Genomic DNA, 23,205 nt, shown 5'->3' with positions numbered 1-23,205 from the left:
GTGGCACCTCACAATTATCAATAGCTGGGAAAGTTTTCGCCCGAGTGTTACTAAACTGGCTAATAGATTACCTTGAAGAAGGGCTGCTACCAGAATTACAGTGTGGTTTTCGTAAAGGGAGTGGAACTGTTGATATGATTTTCGCAGCACGACAGCTCCAGGAAAAGTGTCAAGAGCAGAACCAATACCTGTACACCACCTTTGTCGATTTGACAAAAGCTTTTGATACAGTCTCCCATCAGGGCCTGTGGATAATTCTGTCCACGTTTGGCTGTCCAGAGAAATTCGTCTTGATAGTTCGTCATTTCCACGATGGCATGATGGCCAGAGTAACAGTTCATTGTGAATACTCCGAACCCTTCCCAGTAACAAATGGTGTCAAACAGGGCTGCGTACTGGCTCTAAACTTTGTTCAGCATGGTTTTCACTACCATGCTAACTGATGCTTATCACGATGTTGTAGACGGTAACAGCATTAAATGTGGAATGGATGTGAGCGTATTCAACCTACGTAGACTGCAAGCTATTACCAAGGTTAAGGAGACCATCCTTCGTGACTTACTGTTTGCTGATGACTGTGCCCTGAACGCGTCTTCAGAATCGGAGTTGCAGATCAGAATGAATAAGTTTTCCGCAACCTGTGATAATTTTGGTAAAACCATCAGCACCAAGAAGACATAGGCCATGCATCAGCCTACTTCTCATACACACTACACGGAGCCTACCATACTGGTAAATGGACGTCTGCAGACAATTGACAAATTCATATACTTAGGGAGCACTCTTCCAGAGCTGTGACTATTGATGCAGAGGTGAACAACCGGATCGCCAAAGCCAGCTCCGCTTTTGGCAGGTTGCGCACAAACGTTTGGGAGCGTAGAGGGATAACCACTGCAATGAAACGGAAGGGTTACTCTGCCATAGTATTATCAACTCTCCTGTTTGCGTGTGAATCCTTGACTGTTTACCAGAGGCATGCGAGACAGCTGAATCTTTTCCACACAACCTGTCTCCGTCAGATATTGAGAATAAAGTGGCAAGACAAGGTGCCAGACACAGATGTCCTCTCCCGATCCAATCAGCCATCCATCTACATCTTGCTGATGAGAGCACAGATCCGATGGGTAGGCCACATTGCTCGAATAACAGATGAGCGAATACCTAAGCAACTGCTTTATGGTGAGCACTCCAACGGCAATAGATCAGTCGGAGGCCAGAAGAAGCGGTTCAAGGGCACATTAAAGACCTCACTGAAGACTTTTAACATAAACACCGCAACATCGGACAAACTTGCATGGAACCGATCAACCTGGCGCGATCTCGTCTTCAAGGGCTGTCAAGTGTCAGAAGAAAGGCGGACTATGGAAGCCAAACAGAAACGTGAGCTGCGGAAATCAAGAACAGCCAGTGCTTCAACATCAGATGCATCTCTGGTTTGCCCTTCTTGTTCGAGGACATTTCCTGCCAAGATTGGGCTCATTAGCCATCTTAGAACTTACCGTACCTAGCCTTTTAGTACTTAAGTTAACTTGTCAAGGTCATCATCGCTTGCGATAGACGAGCAACATTTCTCCCGCCATTGAATTATAAGTATTTTTAGGCACTTGAGCTCTTAGTCCAGGTTTTGGAAACAATACCTTTGCTCAATGAATGCCCGATGTTGCACAAATTTCTCATAGTTCTTTATCTAACCCAGACAATAGTTTATTTTTCTAATGCTTTCGTTGTGAGGACACAAAACTTTTAGTTCTTCGTTGTGAGGACACAAAACTTGTAGTTTCAATCCGCCTCTGGTTTGGTTTACCAGTGTGTCCGTTCCCACACGGTTAACACCAAAGAAAAACTTAGCTAAATGACGTCAACAAATTTTTTTAGGTTTCAACATTTAGATTAAATAGAGGAAATACTCTGACGAATGACGTAATATTTGTTATTTTTAATGAGTACTATATAAATATTGCTCTGTAAAACAATTAATCGGTTCGTTCAATAAGTAGCATGGGCTATACGAGTAAAGAGAGATGCAAATAAAAATAAGCAGACAATCGCTGATGCGAGTGGTCAAACGAAAATAGCATCACTTTTTCATTCTCAAAAAAATTCGTGGAAAATCGAAAAACGATAACGAAACATTAGAAAGAGAAAATGCCAGCCCATAAATCAGCAGTAATGATTGTTACCCAGTTAGTGAGATATCAACAGCAAATACTGATACATGGATAAGTTATAAGGGACTTCAACGATGGCGAAAGCTTTGAGAAAAAGAATTAGAGGAAGATTTTTCCTATCCGAATGGCTCGAACCATCGCGGAAGCCAGCAGCCTGCTGTGAAACGTGTACAGAATAAAGGCAACCACACAATAATTCACCATTTATTTTACTCAATCTGTCACTGGTTTCTGTCACTGCTTTCTGTAACTGGAAGAAAAGCATAGAGCGTCTAACACTGCTAAAGCGATAGAAAATGAAGAAGATATGAAGAAGACGAATTCTGCGAGGAAGGTAGATAGTGGTGACCCAATGGATGTGCTTGAAATTTGTCTGTAGTATGTGTCTTGGAAGGTGAATTCAGTGCCAAACAAAGGCAACCCATGGCAACGCATGGCATTTCACGCCATCTAATCACATTAATTAACCCGCTAATCCAATTAGACGCTACACCTACTACAGACAAATTTCAGGCACACTAATGGGATCACCACTATCCACCTTTCTCGCAGAAGCCGTCATGCAACACGTCGAAACACAATGAGTCAAAAACAACACAAGAATCAGACTATGGAAAAGATATGTCAACGACGTCTTTGCCATAGTCAAGAAAGAGAAAACAGAACAAATCCTACACATCTTTAACAATACCACAAAGAACATCACCTTTGCTAAAGATGAAGAGCACGACAAACAACTTACCTTCTTTGACATCATACTAATCAGAACAGATGATGGTACACTAAACACACAAGTATACCGCAAAACCACCCACACAGACCAAATACTCGATTTCAACAGCAATCATCCAACACAACACAAAATAAGCTGCATTTGAACACTTTTTAACCGGATAAACACTCATTGTAATACGGAAGAAGCCAAAAAAACAGAATGCAACTACTTATACTCCACGTTTATTAAAAACAATTACCCTGGAAACTTCATAAACAAAACTATATACAAAATACAAAACAAAACACAAACCGAAGAAACAGTAAAAATCATCACACATTACCATACATATACGGAACATCAGAAATGATTGCCAGACTTTTTCGACCATTTGATATTAACGTCGACCACAAACCTACACAAAAACTCGAATCATGTTTCACCAAATATAAAGACAAAACAACAATTCATGATACAACTGACGCGATCTATATGATACAATGTATAGACTGTTCAAAGCATTTCATAGGACAAACATCAAAGAAAATCGAAACAAGACTCACAGAACACAAAAACGCCATAAAACGACGAGATCCGAACTCACTACCGGCGAGACATACCCACGGAAACAACCACACATTCGATTGGACAGAAACTAAAGTACTCGGACGCGCACCGACTAAACACGCACGTGAATTTAAAGAAGCTTGGTTTAGTAAAAACAATGACACAGTAAGCACACATATCGACATACCCATCATATACACACAACTAAAGAGAAAGGACAAAAAACTACAAACAACACCAAAACTACCACACTACACTCTAATAATATTAACACCGATCATATTCACAATACACTGAAACCCATGGCAACGCATTTCACCCTATCCAATGACATTAATCCACTTGCTAATCCAATTAGACGCTCTAAGCACCTACAAGCTAAAAGCACGTGTAAATGTATAATATACTCATTCTAATGAAAGCTCGAAGCAAAAGTCAAAAGCTCAATAAAAAGTCATTTAAAATCCGGAAATACTTTTACCTTTTATGTATGTGTCAACATTAATAATTAATAACAAGAGAATCTCTAAAGGCGAAGTAGTAGGCCGTATTCTGTATCAAAAGAATGTGCTAAAAAATGATTTCTAAATGCCGAAAATCATGACTACATAAATGTGACATAAAACTACTTATTTTTACTGACTGAATATGATTTAAGTTGTTTGCATCTCTTAAAATTGCAATCTTTGGTGTTTCAATACTCCAAAGTTTCATTATATTCGTTTAAAGTTTTACCTGTCGCCATCTTGTTTTATTTGTGAAACTGCTGACAATATACCAAAAATTGCGGGTACACTGTTACATGATAGCAACTACTATCATGTAATATCATTTATAAAGTATTATTATATTATATTATATTACTAAGCATTCCATACTTTTATATTTTAACTTTAAAATCCATTTTGCAATGTCATTACCAATTAGGACATAATCTAGAAGCTTGCTTGCATGCGCTAGAAGCTTGCTTACATGCGTAAACATATTTTAGAGCCGCAAACGCATTTGTTGTTATTTTTGTTTACTATATCTTGCTGTAAAATACTGTATTGCGTATGGGATGTAGGTCACAAAACCACAACACTTCCCATTAGATATTATATATATATAAGTAGTTTACACCACTGAGTACAACCTACGAGAACAACCTATGAGCACAAGCTACGAGGAGATAAATTTAGGAGGCATAGCCTACCGAAGTAGGTTGACAAGCTACAATCTACCAGACAACTATCTTGGCTTTTGTGCCATAACTATCTTTTGGCTTTTGTGCCTTTAATCTATTTGGAAATCTATTGTGAGTTATTGTTGGACTCACGAACGCTCAAGAATAAACACTCACGGTTGTACTCAGACAGAGGAGATAAGTTTTACTGTTATTGATATTATTATTAAGACACTTATCTACTTTGATATTTACGCGTTGATTAATAAATTGTTTGATAAATATATGTGGTTAACACTATCTTTGTTGCGTGTGGAAATAGAACCACACGCAACAAAGTTATTAAGAGTTGTTCTCTCGTGACCACGCACGAAACTTGCACAATGATCAAAACAACAAAAAGGCGAGCTTGCGGGGATGTGTAATCCATTTTAATGGTGAAAATGGGCCATTGACTGATTTTACAGAGATATCTTTGAAAAAAGCTTTACATTGTCACGAGCTTTGGTTACTATACAATGGTGAGCATAGAGACATCGCTGAAAAGAACAAAAATTTCATGAAAACAATTCAGTCCATGAAAAGTCCTTTGGCTGAGTACCGTGGAGAGTTAAAGTACCATAGAAAATGCTATGCAAAGTTCACCAATGTCGGCCTCATTAGACGGGCTGAAAAAAGAATGAGCAAAAAGTTTGAAGCTTCAGCAGCCACTGCCAATGAAAACTATATACAAGAAAATAAGTCGAAAGATGTAAATGAGCCTCACACGAAACTGTTACGATCATCCTCGTTTTGCATGACAGTTCTAAACCTCCGATCAGAACTAAAGCAGTTTTTCCATCAATATGCATAATATGCAAGCAAGAAAAGTCCTTCGTCACTCAATCGGTAAATAATGTAACAAATAAACCAATATTTTACAGGTATTACAATATCTGTTTAGTAACAGCGTAATGTTCTGTACTTAATCTACCTACAATATGATTTTACTTTTGTAGTCTTACTGATGGTGAGGTTGTGCAATTACAACTTTTCTTTTAGGAAACTAGAAAACGAGTTGATTCCAAATATTACTCTGAAATAGGCAATTACTCGTGTCCAGGCGTAGGAAATTTTCTGAGGTTGCTTAACTTCCGTGTTCGAGGTGGCGATGTTACTCTAGATGGTCATTTAAAAAAAACATCCTAAGAATGCTTCTTATGTTTCCAAAACCACTCAAAATGAGTTAATCAGATGCTGTGGACAATACATAACTCAACAACTTGTCTCTGAGGTAAAGAAAAGTAAGTATTATGCGATCATTACTGATGAGACCTGCGACATTTCTCATAAAGAACAAATGTCACTTGTGCTTTGTTTTATTGATTCTGAGATCAATATCAGAGAAGATTTCTTTCGTTTCGTTCATTGAAGGGAAGGCTTAGCTGGGAAGAATCTTGCCTCTGTCATTTTAAAATGCATAAACGAGGATCTTTTCTTGGACATAAATGATTGTCGTGGACAGGGTTACGATGGTGCTGGCACTGTTTCTGGCTACATAAACGGTCTTGTTGCACATATCAAACGCTTAAACAAAAAAGCTACACTCATTGCTATAGCCATAGACTTAATTTAAGTATTTCTTAATCTTGCTCTGTTCAGTCTGTTAGAAATCTATTGGAAAGAGTAAAGGAGGTCGCAAATTTTTTCATTTCTTCTGATACAAGGCTGCTTCTGCTAGAAACCAATCTCACCAAATATTGCTCACACTCTTAAAAAAAAGGTTGAAAAGGGCTTTCAAAACTAGGAGGGTGGAGCTCATTCAAAGTCTTGACACGTTTGAGGATCTATTTTTGCTAATCGTTTTCACACTTGAGGAGATATACTACAATCATGAACGCAACAGCAATGTGGAGACATCCAGCAAAGAAGGCCCTCTCTTTCACTTTCTAGCTATATTTGAGTTCATTTTTTTGCCTCGTGATAACAAGATGCTTTTCGACCTTACTTTTCCTGTTACCCAACTACTCCAATATTCTAGTAACGATGATGCAGATGGTTTGTGTTTGATTACTTCTTTAAAAAACTTTGGTCGTACAATACGTAATGATATCGATAAATATCATACTAGATGGTATAAAACTGATTTAGACTAAGCAGCGAAGGTCAATCTTGAAGAAGGTAAACCTCGTACTTGTCATCATCAGATAACTCGCAATAACATCCCTGCTGACTGCACTTTAGATAACTGTAAGAGGCCTATCACGATTGCTGTAGTCGATCATTTAAATTTGGAGTTTAATCAAAACCAAAAGTTCGAAAAGTGATAATTGTGGATGGACCCTTCAACGTTATTGTGTGAATATGTGAACACGCTATCAATGTTTTAAAAGGAACTGTCGCAGTTTCTGTCGGTCAAATGCGACTGTTGTCAAGGTACAAGAAACACCAGAGAGCGCTAACTAACAAAAAAATCTGACGGGCAAAGAAGAAAAAACTTTTGAATGAGAAGGGAGGAAATTTACTGACTGCTTTACTGCCGCCTGTTATAAGTATATTGGGAAGTTTGTTCACAAAATGAAGCATGTTAAACGTACCATTCTTGTTCCTGAGGATGTATTTAACCGATACGAAAAACAGAAAAAACTTGAAACTAGTCCGATTATGAAGAATATGATGAACAAAGATTTGCAGCTCTCACATATTATTCAACAAGACGACATGAGTGACGATCAAAGACAAAAATTTTTTGACGCAAACTTTGAACAATTCCTTAAATTTAAGCAACAGAAAGATAATCAGATACCCATGGTACGCGTGGAAGACACTGTTGATGGGAATAAAAAAAACTCAATCAGACATTAGCTGACTCTGTCATTGTACAAAGTGTGCCAAAAATTAAGCGTGAGCGGGTGAAAGCAATAGTGCAGCGTCTTAGAACGCATCGAGTATAATATCTTGGGACGGTTTTGGACAAGTCAAACTTGAGGGAGTCACCATTCCGCAATCAAGCATAACACATCTAATTAGCGATGCTGTGAGAGGAAAGAAAAAATTTAGATCCTCAAGGGTCTAAAGAGTTGTTTCGGATTTTATCAAAAACAAACATTCGTCGAGATTTGGTTAGAAATGATATGAGATGGAGGGAGGCTGAAACAGAAACTTCACCACGTGAAGAAAGCGAACAGTTTATCCTAGCTCATCAAAAACGAAATTGACATCGACCAAAGCTTCCTTTACACACAAGAAAACTCATTTGCGTTGGTTAAGCTATCAATATGTCTTGTAAAGGATTTTTTCTTTAAATAAAAATCGCAGCTGTTATCATTTTCCTGATTGTTGTCTATTAGAATATGTAAATACAAAACGCAAGCGATTAAGTTACACAAAGAACTTTTTTATTGATAATTAAACACTTCAATCTTTTAGAAATAAGTTTGTACTTGACTGATTTTCATCGTTAGGGATTACACTAGTTTCTATTTGAAAATGTTTGTTTACAAAATTCGACATACCTTCTTAACGTTTTCAACAGTATTACCATGAAATATGCTCACAATTCTACTTATACTATGTCCTCGCACTCTTTGGCTTAGGTAAAAGGTACAATACTGTCCACATACATCGGTCTAAGTACTTGGTACTTTGCGTGCATTAAAAACCCAATCATAATGTTTCAAATCGTGTCTAAAGAATTAATGATAAATCTCAGGCGACTAACCATAGCTGTCGAAGAATTCGGCTTTACGTTAAGACGGAAAGTAAAATGCAGCCCAATGACTTCCATGTTTTCTGCTGATATTGATGTTTTCTATAAGCCCATTCGGATAGCTTTTGATTACTTTAGGTACACGATTGGCTGCAAAAACACCAAGAAACTTTTTGCTTGTAACAAGATCCGATCTCGAAGCAGGCGATATTTGGGAGGTGTCCATTTAACCAATGTAGTCATAGACAACAGTTCTTTCCGAGTCGATTAAGATTATATTTTCAAACTCTCCATAGCAGACAAGACCAACAGCATAAGTTGGTGCTGTTGAGAATTGTATGTCAATAGCATGATTTCCTTTTTGCACTGTATTAAAATGTTCTTCGTACTACACATATCAGGCGTCAAATCAAAAAAGTACAAAGCAAAACACTTTAGAAACTTGTCACGAGCATTTCCATTTCCGGCGTTAAAAATATTTTTCCAGTGCCAGCAAATTGTGATAGAATTGCTTCTATGTACCTTGGATTGTTACCAAACGACAGTTTAAAAGGATTTTGCAGTCCACACGCCTTACAGGGTAAACGGCTTGGCTTTTTTTCTTGCAACTTCGAGAGACATAGCTCTACTAGAATTCACTTTAAATTTGTAAACTCATAGATAAACATCCACCAGTTTCACTTTAAAGGCTGCATCGTCCTGGTATGCCATTAGGGCAAACTCGTCACTGGTACGGTTCACTACCACTTTCAAATCAGCATAGCTAAGCAGGATGCGTTCACCGAAGAAAACATTAAAAAATATAGGGTCTATCATTTCGACAATTGCACTTCCCACAGTGAACTTACTTCGTGCTTTCAAGCCTTTGTTTGGACTAGCGTTCTCTGGGTTAGCAACCTCCATTTTTGAAGCTTCTTCCTTTAAAAACAACACAGCTATCAGCTGGGATTGTTAAGCTGATGAACCATAATTCAAAAGTGCATCGATATTTGCACGATAAGCATAAGTTCCTGTCGGTTGGGTTACTAGCTTCTCTTTCAAAAACACATTAACTTGCTTAACAAATTATGCAAGATATTGTTTACCGGCCCCACTTTAGCGCGATCGTTGAGATTTCCACCGTCAGCTTTCGTTACTTTTGCTCTGACCATCAATATTCTGTTAGACAAGTCAACATAGTCTTCTGTACTTGGCGCTAAAAAAAGTAATGGGGCCGCTTTCAGATACACTACATACCGGTGGAGGGTCTATCCATCTCCCCTTTTCCAAACTGGTTTGTGTTGGGGATACGAAAAATATATCAAGTTCACTTTGTCTACATTCTGCTGATTTTAGATGAGCGAACTCCATATTTAACCGAAAATATCTTCTGCTTCTTTAGCTGCTTTATGTCTCTTGGCTGAATGGTAAATCACATGAGAAAACGATTCTTTTTAGCTGTTTTTTTTGGCGTGTTTCTTCAGGGGTATTCCTCTTCCTGTTTGAGCAAACTTTTGTATATGATTTACAGCTTTTTTCCCCTGTTTCATTGGCTGCTTGATTAACAAGAGATTTGCAGCTTTTTAAAAGTTTTCCCTAAGACAACATCGCCAAAGTGTTTGCACCTGTATCGAGGGCAATTTTACCTAGAGCTTTTCCGCCAGTTTTTGCCAAAGGTATTGCAGCTCTAGCGAATTTACGAAATAAACCACCAAGACCATAACCCATCTGCTCATAACCTTTTTGCCAGGACGCTCCCCTAAAGACAGGTTACGAACCGTATCCTTTTTGTTGATTGAGATAATATTGAACATAACGGTTTGGTCTACTCAATATTTTTTCTTATGTAAAATAAGATGAAGCTTGTTTTCTGAAATGAAGTGTCACTATCCACTTCCCTCGTTCAAATGCAATGTGATTTTCTAATTCGTCCTTAAAAGAATTTCGATGTCCTCAAAAGATTTGTTTGCACGGGCAAGTATTGGATATTAGTGAATGTTCTCGAAACAATGTCTCCATATTTTCCTTGAATAGCAACTACCTTTAGTAATTTTACATTGACGTCTCCAACAACTTGGGGTTGTACAATGTTGCAATAGACATACATCACGACGGATCTGTGCAAATCAGAAGCATAAGGGCTTTCGGTTGTTTCTGAAACATCTACTTCTTTTCCTCTAAAGCCGAGTAAGATTGATATTTGATGATTAAATAATACTTTGTAACCTTGTTTTACATGGACTTTAACCTTTTCTGGGGTCAAAGCTCAAATGAATCTTGTCGTTTATTTAGTTGTCAAGAGTCTCATTAATTGCTTTTACAAGGTCGAAGGCTTTTTCATAACAGCCATAGTCGACAAATACCGAAATAGGTAGACCTGATTTGTAAGTTACATATATATGTGTATCTAAACCTTTTTTCAACTTGTACCATAAATGAGGATATGTAATTGAATACAATCCTACTTCCCAAATACCAATTAAATTCACAACGTGAGGTAATTTTACACAATAACCTGAAACTTTATTATCTGGAAATAGAGGCAGAGATGCATTACTACGTAATTTCAGAAAAAGTGTGATCCGCTCATCATTAATATAAATTGTAAAATGAAAGAGATCAAGCACACAGCTACGTTTTATACATGTATTTCTAAAGCAAGTACCAAAGAATTAAACTTAATTGGGTAACCTGACCACTTTACAAGATATTGTAAATTGCTCCCTCTGCCCCGTTTCTTAAATATTTTTTCAATGTCGTAAACATCATCTTTCTTGATGACTATTTGAAGTTCTTTTTCATAAATCGTTCCTTTAAGTTCTTCCCCATCATAATCGTTCAACCTGTATATAGGAGGATTACGTGGTTGAATTACAGTGAAAATTTCCAGAAAAAATTTCAGGCAACATGTCGACGAATCTCATCGTTTTATTTGCGGTAATACAACACCATATTTTTGCTTTCAGTGTACGTATCAAACTTTAAACGATCGATGCCTTTGTCTCGTTAAATGTGTTGAGCAATGTAATGTTTTCTTTTGTCATGAGTTTCTTAAAGTCTCGATTGAAAAAGCCCCGTTTGAATGTGAATAGCCTTGCGTCGTGATGATAATATCTTCTAAAAAGCGTTCTTTAATGTACGGCCTGATTTTTTTTTTCAATGGAAAATCTCAAGCATACTTTGAAAAAAATCGATACAGATAAGAAGATACCGATAACCTTCGTTATATCTTTGTAGAGATTGTAAGTCTGCTAAATCCAACTGCCATTGGGCATTAATACCGCTCACCAGAACGCGATTTCTTTCAAACATTCTTCGAGTTGGCTTATGCATTGTATATGCATCTTGTTGGCTCAACCATTCTTTAACTTTTTTTACGACTATTATCAAATATTCCTTCGCTTTTCACATCATCGTACAAACGTTCAACACCCCCATAGCTTCCGGAACGTATGGGGTCAAAGTACACAATGGCTAGGTACTTGTCGGTATCACTCGTGGTAATGTTCTCAAGATAATAATTTTGCAAATAGCTGTCAATTACTTTTAATTACTCATAATTGAGGGTTCAATGTTATCGTTTACAGGTGACACTTCCTTTACTGTGTTATCTGTTACAGCCTTAACTGCTACAGGTCCATAATTTTTGACCGTTTTGCTTGTGTATCCTGTTTGCAAATGACCCTCAAGATTGAGATCGTTGCGTCCGAAACCTATACCCAAGCGAAACATTTTCTGACGATTATGATTTTTGTCGCTTTTTACATTTCTATTTACACGTTTGCTGCTACAGATTCCCATTTTCCCAATGTCGTGGTCATAAAACAACTTAAGTCAAAATGCAATAACATTGAAATTTGTATTTTATTTTTTTGTCAAAGCAATTACATAGTTGATTTGTATTTCAGTTTACAACTACAATCAGCATAGTCAAAGAGATGTTGAGAAAAAGGAGGACGGTTTTTTTCCGTGTGCATTAACACTAGTTCTATCCAAGTAACACTAAACAGATTGTCAAAATATGTCTCATAGTCAGGGGCTGAGTTAAGGGTACCTCGACAAAAATACTAAGTGCAACTTTTTTCCAGAGATGTGTTCAGGGACCATATGAAAGTATTTTAGGACATATTGCCACTTCCCAAACCCTGGGCAAAGGCAAAATATAACCTACTAGCAAAATGGAAAAAATCGGAAAAACCGTGTATTCCTTGGTACCAAAATTTCAATACTTGACAGTCAAAAATACTTCTTATATCATTTTTTAGCATAAGAATATCTAATATCTTATCAAGCTGCGAAGCAAAGATCAAATCTTTGAATGGATGAAAGACAACGCAAAATTCTTCCTTTTCATATTGCTTAAACTGACCAGCAATATTTTTTATCCACAAACATGTGTTTGTTCTCAATGAAAAAAGTTGCACGATGAATCCTTTATAACCACAAACGACGTAACGTTGTCCGTTAAAAAGAAAAGAGAACTCTTCCCGGGGCTCTAGCCGACGTCTCCGAGTTCGGTTGCGTTGCCGCTTGTACCACTAGGTGGCAGTATCCCCCTATTCTGGTTCGGGAATATTAACCCGATTCCCTTTCGATAGGCGGTGAACAAATGGGACGCTTTGTAACGGAATTTCCCTATCTCTTAGGATCGACTAACCAATGTCCAACTGCTGTTCATATGGAACCTTACTCCACTTCAGTCTTCAAAGTTCTCATTTGAATATTTGCTACTACCACCAAGATCTGCACCACTGGCCGTTTCACCCTGGCTTGCGCCAAAGGCTGCGTCACGACCACTGCGCTCTCCTACTCGTCAAAACATTGCACTTGCTTTGACGGCCGAGTATAGGTGCAACGCTTGAGCGCCATCCATTTTCAGGGCTAGTTGATTCGGCAGGTGAGTTGTTACACACTCCTTAGCGGATTCCGACTTCCATGGCCACCGTCCTGCTGTCAATATCAACTAACACCTTTTGTGGGATCTTATGAGCGTCGACTTTGGCACCTTAACTCAGCGTTTAGTTCATCCCGCATCGCTAGTTCTGCTTACTAAAAATGGCCCTCTAAGAGCTCGCATTCGAATGTCCAACTTCAGTTAAGCAAGTTGGACTTCTTACCAATTTAAAGTTTGAGAATAGGTTAAAGTCATTTCGACCCTAAGACCTCTAATCATTCGCTTTACCTGATAAAACTGCACAAAGAGCTCCAGCTATCCTGAGGGAAACTTCGGAGGGAACCAGCTACTAGATGGTTCGATTAGTCTTTCGCCGCTATGCCCAAATTCGACGATCGATTTGCACGTCAGAATCGCTACGAGCTTCCACCAGTGTTTCCACTGGCTTCACCCTATTCAGGCATAGTTCACCATCTTTCGGGTCCCAACAGATACGCTCTTACTCAAACCTCTCTGAGAGCAGAATAGGTCGGTCGATGATGCAGTCTCGATGAGACTTCTCACCTCAACTGTCTAGGACAGTCTTTACTTTCATTGTACCCACAGGTTTCAATCACCCGTAGACTTGCGCACATGTTAGACTCCTTGGTCCGTGTTTCAAGACGGGTTGGATAGAGCCGTATGATCGTCAGCATCCTTAACGTGTAATGTGCAAACACCAACACGCGACCGACCGCAGTTTGAGTGCACAGGCGAGCCGTCCACCACAGTCACATGTCGGACCGAGAAGTTGGGTTGCCAGCAAAGCACACGTTGCAGTGCCATGGTTGTCATCAAACTATGCGAATGCAAAGCTCAACAACGATAAATTCGTCTACCTACCTTGCAACCTTATCGCTCAACAATAACCAATGCTGACGCTCGCTTGCCAAAAGTGCGCTGCCTGCATGTTGCATCCGTACACACCTTGTCCATGCGGATCAAGAACGCGCATGTTGCTGCGTGCATGCAACTGAATCTGAAAAACGAATTGCTAACTCCATTCGCTTCCCTTTCAACGGTTTCACGTACTTTTTACTCTCTTTTCAAGTCCTTTTCATCTTTCCTTCACTTGACCAGAATCCCGTAAATTACTTTCGGGATAGTATTCTAATCAAACATTTTGAAACATCGGTTCATAATATGTGCTATTTATCATATATTGGTGATTTTTACAGGAGGTCAATATCTAGGACTTGCCCAGGGTTTGGGAAGTGGCAACGTGTCCTAAAATACTTCCATATGGTCCCTGGACACATTTCTGGAAAAAAGTTGCACTTTGTATTTTTGTCGAGGTACCCTTTAAAAACAGTGTTTCAGCCCCGGACTATCATGCATGAGAGTTCGAAGGTCCACAGTTCTTTAGAAACTTAAAAGCTTCACATATTCCATTCCAGACATGCTCGCAATTAATTGTCTCGACTGCTTAAGCTGCAAAATTGAACCTGCGATCTTCGCAGTCATCATTTCTAAAACGTTTTGATAATCTACCCAAGGGTCTGCTTTACTGTTATCCTTTTCAGCTCTTCGTAGCTCTTGAATCTTTTTATTTATAAACTCGGCGAAAATCAAATTGATAAGATCACTGTGACTAATTTCTTCAAACTCAACAGTGTCTGCACATAGGTAATTAAACATGTGTGCCATATTTTTTGTTTTTTCCCAAAACATCCTAAAGCAATGCAATATTGAGCAACGTAAATAACATTTTTTAAGACAATAGTTCGACTAATATTGAATCGTGTAATAAAATACACGATGAGTGCGTCTGACATTTTATTTGATGCTTTAATAAATTAGATAGTATTTCTTGTCACCATGTTTCTTGTCACGTTAAGTTTCGATAAAATGTTTTTAATTGACAAGAAAACAATACATTATGGTCACTACCGTTGAAAACCCCATTTTATTTTGTCATTTGTCTCATTTTCCTTTATTATGAGAACCTATTACATTTAAGATTTCCACGCTAAGTTCTTTTTCGGTTTACACGCACGCGCTCTGTTTACTTCCTAGGACTAGAAACTAATTGACACGGGAAGAGCTCCGTTTACTTCCGGGACCATACCTGCACCATAACTACTACCAGTTGCTATGGGATTTTTCCCTCTACATATGCAACATCTGGTGTTGTTTAGCAAGAAAGATGAAGTGCATGTACACATGTAAAAATTAGGCAATAAAACCAAATGAATTAAACATGCATAATTAATGTTTAACATTTTGGTTAATTAATGCTAGAAGCTTAAAGCTTTTCCGAAATTATCGAGTTATGAAACTGTACTACCTGTATTTCATTCATATTATGAAATAAATTAAGAAGGAAAAAATTGAAGAAAAACTTTGAAAAGTCAAAACAAACAAAGCAAATGGAAATATCCATTCTGTACTTTATTAGATGAATAGGCTCAAGATATTTCTTCAGCTAAAACTAAAATTAAGAAGAAATATACAGCACTGAGGTTTTCATTACTAAATCTTTAATGCTTCAATATTGTATGCATTACATATAAGTAACATTCGCACAATATTCTACAAAATAATTTAATAAAGATTTGACATGATTTTACATTGTAGTTAGACAAAACACACTGCATGGATTGTACAATTGCAGTAAGTCCTCATCAATCCCAGTGTCAATATTGACACAAGCACAAACCTTATCACCTTTTTACATGACATTTCATCAAGCATCAAGACACACGAAACTTTGTCATGTTTATTTGGTATTTGACCTTTACTTTCAAAGCATTCAAGGCATCTTTACTAAATGCATTGTCTCCATCGTTAGAAATAGTCCAAGTTCAAATAACTGTTGGACAGGGAAGGCTATAAGTCGTTTACCTTGGTATTCAGCCTTAGCATTTTGCAGCTAGACTGTCTGGTCAATAGCATCTTCCAATTGTCTTCATATAATTATCTATGAAATAGTGTTGGTACTGGTACTGCAGCATATTCTAGAAGCATTTTGCTATCCGATCATCTCTTCGAGTTGTCAGGAAATTGATTAGAACAAACTCTGCTCTACTTCATGGGTACTCTTTGGGGTGATCGCTTTTTCGTAGTATCTGCCTACTGAGTAAAAAGAGAAGAATTTTTTTATGTCCAACATATTTACGGTTTCACACATTAACAAATAAGTGGAAAAGTATGTTGATATTTAAAAACAAAAACAGGAAAACATCAGTCGGATTTTATCGCTCAGGCTTCAAGTTCAATTGCTTTTTAATTTTTAATGAGCAAACAAAGAAATATCTTACCTGTGAAAGCGACTTGTTCCTTTTTGTCGACACTACGATGCTCAAATATTGAATGATTGAAGTGCTGGCATTTTAAAAAAATACCAAAAAGATATCATGCTCGTTTTCGAAGAAGTCTGTATAATTAGCTATAGACATTAGGCGAGGTCGAGAATATAAATTTTCTGCAAAGCGATCATTTCAGCCGGAAATAGGTCTATTGGCCGCCATTTATACGCGTCAGGTCCCAGTCCATTTAGCCGCTCTAGTTCATCGAGTTCTATAAGACCTGAGGGGAAAAGGAGCCTGGACCCCGTGGTCAAAAACATGGCGGTAATGACAGATTTTGGTGGTAAAAACTTCCACTTTAAATTTTTCTTTCAATGTTTACTCCCTCCTGATTTCGTATGCGAAAGATAGCAATTGAGAAAAAAACAATTATAATACCGACAGCATATCATGCGAAAATAATTCTTCAGCATTGCGTGAAAAACACAGAACACACACACACAAATCAAAATAAAGAAAATCGACGGTAGAGAAACGCATATTTTGCCTGTGACATTTAAGTTATTTTATAACATTTTTACCTTTTAAAAGTGAAAATCAAACGGCTTTAAACAGTTTGTTGCAACTATTTCACTTTCTCAAATGGATAAATCTGTGTTAAAAAGATCCTAATGAAGCGAGAAAATGTTTGCTTCAAACCTATAACATAAGTCATATGAAAATGTACCATGGATAAGTATCATAAGTGTATTTTAATCACCTGATAAATACACTGAAAACTTATAAAGAAAGTATGTTGAACTAGAAGAGCTACAAAAGGAAAAAAATTCAAAACACCATGATGATACTGTTGGTTGGAAATTAGTATTTTGTAAGCTGCTTGGCAGAACCTTGAATCTATTACTGAACAGAACTACCTTAATTTTCCATTGAAAATACATACTTGGAAACTAGTTTGGAAACTAGGAAAGTGCATTGCTTTCTCTGACAAAATCACTCTGCTATTGCTGCATGAAGGCAAAATAGTTAATTGACAGTGTAAGTGAAGAAATTTAGCTAGTTCTATAGATATTATTGTGCAATACTTAAGTCTTTTGGAATTGTATTTTCCATCAAGCCTTTGAATTTGTTTCTTTTATCTCTTGGTAAAAAAATACTAATGAAAGACTTACAAATCAAGTTCCTAAAAAATAGTATTTTGTACAAAGAAACTAAACATAATTGGAAAGGTCACACGTTGAAGACAGACTTTGCTTCTTTGACAAGGTTGCTTGACCATGAGCAATTTAAATTTGTTTACGATTTGTATAAAGAATTCTTTTTATTGATTTGTACTAATTCTTCATAAGACACAAAGAATTTCTTTGCCATCTATTTTTGCTTCTTCTACATTCAACTTCATTGTAACCAATGCATCCGATGTGAATTTGTGGATCACCTGGAATCATACCAAGTATGGATTTGGTGAGATGAGACAATAATATGCTTCATTTTTCATGCTTATTAATGATATAATCATAAGCTATTGTTGAACAAACATTTCAAGGTAGGAGGAAATCTTAGCACATTGTTCAACACAATTCTTTTATCTTGGTTTTGAAGTAGTAACCTGTTTACTATAACAATAGATACTTCATTTACAGAAACACTAAGTAGTACTTTAAAACTGTTTACATACATCCAACTTTTCAACCCATTATAATTGTCTACACTATACAGTCAGTCAAATTGAGCAGGCAAGCAGTTTAATAGTTATTTTAATTTTACAGCATATACCATACTTCTCATTAATTTTGCATGGCACTCCATTCAATTTCAACACAACTCTGTTGTAAACTTTTCCTTCATATTTAAAAAAAAATATGAACAAATTCTGCCCCATTTTTGGGAGGTAAACTAAATTCAAATCAGGAGAGTTTAGCTTCATCATTATACAAGATGGATGCAAAGCTCGATAAAAATTGGCTGCTTCGCCTCGTCTGGCGAGCGATAAAAGGAAGAACAATCAAGACTGGACAAAAATAACTGTAAATTAAAACTTAGTAGTAGGAACACGCTTCAAGTATCGTGTTTAAAACAAAATAGTAAAACTACTACTGTCCAACTTACCGGGGTCATGGAATGTTTACTTTTCTGTCGTTATTTCAGCATCCGCAAACCACGGAAGTTTGCAGATTGTTTAATGAATAAAATTTTAAAAAAGTGTTTATGTTAGGAAAATAGTTTTGAAATTTTTTATTCTCCTAATCGTGGTGGTCAAATCCGGGTGGGTGAGAAAAATTTTATTTCACGAGCCAGCTTCTCTCCGCCGACTTTGACAACCAAAATCCGCCATGTTTTGGACCACGCGACCGCGCGCTAGTAATTTATAGTAATTTTGTTGACGTTTTCCCTCCAGGTCTTATAGAACTCAATGCTCCAGTTATTATAGAACTCAATGGGTCTAAAGGCGAGCGCGCCGCCGCCATTTTTGTGCCTACTTGCAAGTTAAACTGTGTGAAATTTTTTTGATGAGCCAAAGAATGAAGAAATTCCGCTTAGTTTGATTAAAATTTTAAATATATCGGAGACCACAATCAAGCTTTTGGCGTTTTCTTGAATAATTACTGCAAACCAAACTCAATTTTATGGCTTTCATCTACATTCGCGGTTGACTAGTTCGTGCTTTGATCGTTCTTTGAAACTAATCTTGACCCACTGCTAGGCATTTTCACGAATGTGAACGTATATTCTGGCAGTTTTCACCAACTGTGCCAAGGGATTTGTTTTCATTGCTTATAATTTACCAACGATAAAGATAATACTCGACATTTTGGTTGCATGCTCTTGAACGGGAAAACACGTTACTACACTCACATACGTCCAGTTCTGAATCAATGCTTTGTCAGGTATAAGGTAAGTCAAAATATATCACTGCAGCTCATTTTGGTTATATTTACACTTCAAAACCGTAGAGGCAACTTAACTGGTAAAAATATATTTTTTAGAAAGTCATCACTAACAATCTTATTCTAAAACTAAAAAGTATTTTGAATCTACAATTGAGCTGCTATAATTTATTTTGACTTCAACTGTGCCTGCCATTGAATCCATAGTTGGACAAAGTTTTGTTTTGAAGCAGTGTAGTCATGAAATTTTGCTGAGCAGTACGTATTTTGCAATGTGATCCAGTCATGAAAATTTAATGCAGACAGATTACGAAGGTTTTTTGCTGGAAAATTATGGACTTAAAATATTTGTTAGATGCATTGGCTCTTGAACATTTTATTAATATAATGTGAAGTTTTTGATCTCTTTGTTGCTTGTGAAGCTGTGATAAGTGTGATAATAGTTAAAGTTGGATTCTAATGCAGAATTGTATTTGCTTCTATTTGGTGAGGCATTTTTTGAAAAAGAAATTATTGTTTGTGCAATATAAAACAGTTCTGTTGTTGAAGAACAGTCTGGTTTGCTACAAATATTACTGTTTGTACAGACTTTGATCTTGCATATGAATCTGATCCAATTTTTAATCTAGCTTAAAAAATTAAAAGGTTTACTATTAACAAAACTTCTGCTTGTTGTCCCAAGTTATAAAGACCAAAGACCACACCAAGCCATTGATTATTTAAAGACCAGACCAACTCATTGATAATCCAATTCAGCATGCTCTGGTTTAAAGTACAGACAGCAATGTATATTTCAATCCAAGTAATACATTTCACCCAGCTCATTCAGTAAATATTATATTTTTAATTACTTATACTGTACTTTCCAATTATGACCTAAACGTACAAAATACAAAAGTGAAAACTATATTATTTTAGCATATTTGATTAGCGATAATTGTTTGTTGAAGTAGTTAAGAGCTGGTAAATTGGAGTCATATTTCAGAACATAATGATAATTTATTTTCTTTCTATAAAGCACAGGCTTTTAATGTAGAATACCATTGAATCGTTAGCATTAGAGCAAAACTTTACTGATGATATTTGACTCGAAGACAATCTTTGTAAATAAACCTTTAGTTACGAGCAATTTGACACAATGGTTTCTACGCACAATCCAATTGATCGTAAATATGAAGTAAGCCCTAATATAATGATCTACGAAGTAATCCCTAACATGGCTTCCTGCTGACCAGATACTCAAACTAGTAACTCTGGTGTATTTTCCAATGTGCAACTAAGTCAAAGGGCTACAGATATGTCTTCAACTTCTTTCCAAACGTTTTGTTTCAAATTTTATACAGGCTTAGGGTCATTAACGTCCAAATTTTGAGCATTTGTAGAATTACTTCAACATTTCAATCAACTTCAATTATAGATAGGTCGTTTTTCCGTATATGTTATTTTACGTATATTATTTGAATGCTTTAGGCCAAATTATAAACACATTCAATGAATTTTTTGAAATAGTTTGTTAGTTGGTGCAAATAAATGTTGGGCCATTTGCATTCACTGTTATCCGCATGTGGTTTATCTGACCACTGTGCATCCGTATCCGTGTTTCCACGTATCCCATTGAAAATAATTTTGTCGGAAATTGTACGCCTACACAATCCGCCAACATTCAACGTTGATGAATTATAAGCATTGATGTAAACTATTGTCGCGAATGCAAGCTTTCATGTCACGAATGCAAACTATAAGGTGGCAAATGTAAACTTTAATCTCGCAAATGTAAACTTTAATGTCGCTAATGTAAACTTTAATGTCGCGAATGTTAACTTTAATGTCGTGAATGTACACTTTAATGTCGCGAATGTAAACTTTAATGTCGCCAATTTGAACTTTAATGTCGCGAATGCAAACTTTATTGTCACGAATGTAAACTTTAATGTCGCAAATGTAAACTTTAATTTCACGAATGCAAACTATAACGCTAAAAATTAAAGCATAAATTTTGGCGGAAATTGAACGCCATAAAGTTCGACGTTAGAACCAGGCCTTAATCTTCACGCCCCGTTTACACCATACCGGAATGCTATCGTAGCAGGTTGAATATTCTTTGTATTAAATAGCAGTGCAATTGTTCAACTTCGGAAACACAATCAAATAGACTAAATCTATCAGCCAAATAAGCTTTTACTCCGAACAGTTACACCTTTAAAGCAAAAGAAGATGTCGTGATCAGCGAATCCCATATAGCGTAAACGCAGCCTCAGATGCTAAAAATATTACAAAGACTCTTTCTTAATCCTTACGCGTTGTAAATATACATACCGTGTACGTGAAGTATTAATTTGTTTGAAGACAGCTTTTAGCAGGGTAAAAGTTTTCCAACTTAAGTCAGCATTTTATTGTTAATTATAAATTGTACTCTTTAAATATCTTGCTTTCCCCTACTTTCCATCTTACATAACTTTTAAATATGCGGTTTTTCATCTATAATATGGTTTTTACCTATACTATACTAATTATGCATTATAGCAAACCACATACACAACAGCGGAAAACGCTGAAAACTCTAAATCATATGCTTCTCACCTCGTTTTCTGCAATGTAGCCATCCCCACTGAAAGTTGTGCTTTGGTCTCTGTTCACTCCCCAGCTCAAACATTAACTTATTCAAACAAATAAAATAGTCGTCATCGAGCCGCAAATAATATTTGAAATCGTAGTTATCAGATGCCCACCAGGAGTAAAACCACCAGGAGTTTCAGTACGAACAAGGTCCCCGTGTAACTCGCTTTCGTGGTCAAGTTTCGCTTTTTCCTCACCCTGAATTAAATTGCCGTGAGAATCTTTACTGTCAGTGAAATACTTACAAACGACATCAGACCGTTCTTTGCATTCTTTAACCCAAGTATCTCGTCCAGCCGCTCTTCGTTTATTGTGAGATGGGGCACTATTAATACCCACAAACAAGAGCAAGTTATTCTTCGGTGGAGTCAACTTCTGGGTTTTAATATTAATACTATGATCAACCATCTGATTGTTCTCGAATTGATTCATTCCGATGAGAGTGTTCCCGTTTAAAATATCAATATAGCTTGCGTATTTCAAAAGAGTGAAAACTGAGCATATTACCCAAATAATTAAAAAGAGTAGAAATATTTTCCTCCCTGAGAACAATTTCATCACCTGGTGACGTTGTATAAACTAGTTCACTCTGTATCCAAATATTAACAACTACTCAGGCTGAGCAGTTCAAAGTTATTTGGTTTTATAATGATATAAGTGGGGCGCAAACAAATAATCAAATGCACAATGACAAAGACGTAAGATGCGTGGGGCATGGACGTTGCAGAGACCTTTAATTTGGAAGGGAGGGGGTTGTGGTATAGCAAATATTTTCCCTAAGATTTTTTCATATTTCCATGAAATACTGTTTTTCTATATGCCTTTTACCGAATTTAAGAAACAATGACTTCAAAATTTTCAGTTTTAAATAATAAATGATCACTTTTAAAATATTTTATTCCATCATAAATTTTAGTTTCGCAATCAAGGAAAATGCAGCTCAATATGCCACTCATTAATTTAACAAGTTACATTTCTGTCCTAAAACTATACTGTACGTCTTTACGCCATAGTGAGTTTTACGAAGAAATACATGACTTTATGCACAATTTAAACTATTTCATCAACTATTTTCCTCAAGTTTTGCAAAGTTTTTAAAATTTAAGGAAGAGTTGCACACCCTTACTTCCAATCTTGTACGACTAACGTGCTAACAAAAAGTTTATTACATCATGTACACCATATGGATAAATTTTATAGATGTTAATTACTATCTTAGGAAATTATTGAGGAAATTA

The 23,205-nt window shown here is 36.6% G+C and overlaps 1 protein-coding gene across 2 annotated transcripts in view; it reads right to left on the bottom strand.

The window, feature by feature from the left end:
* LOC124457562 overlaps nucleotides 1-22,595 on the bottom strand; it is a 28,126-nt gene extending 5,531 nt beyond the window's left edge. The window contains exons 1-2 of one of the 2 annotated variants that reach the window (XR_006952658.1): nucleotides 21,932-21,999; nucleotides 19,955-20,227 (exon numbers count right to left, since the gene is read on the bottom strand). Coding sequence is in view for 1 of the 2 variants with exons in the window: in XM_047007794.1 (XP_046863750.1) it covers nucleotides 21,932-22,004 (73 nt within the window). In the remaining variant the exon portion in view is untranslated. Of the gene's footprint in view, nucleotides 1-19,954; nucleotides 20,228-21,931 lie in introns of those variants that run through there. The other variant, XM_047007794.1, reaches the window with a different exon arrangement.
* Nucleotides 22,596-23,205: the final 610 nt, after the last annotated feature.

This window comes from Xenia sp. Carnegie-2017, unplaced genomic scaffold, assembly GCF_021976095.1.
Source record: "Xenia sp. Carnegie-2017 unplaced genomic scaffold, XeniaSp_v1 HiC_scaffold_6, whole genome shotgun sequence".
NCBI lineage: Eukaryota > Metazoa > Cnidaria > Anthozoa > Malacalcyonacea > Xeniidae > Xenia > Xenia sp. Carnegie-2017.
The sequence above is the reverse complement of the archived record's forward strand: the minus strand, read 5'-3'. Positions and strand labels throughout refer to the sequence as shown.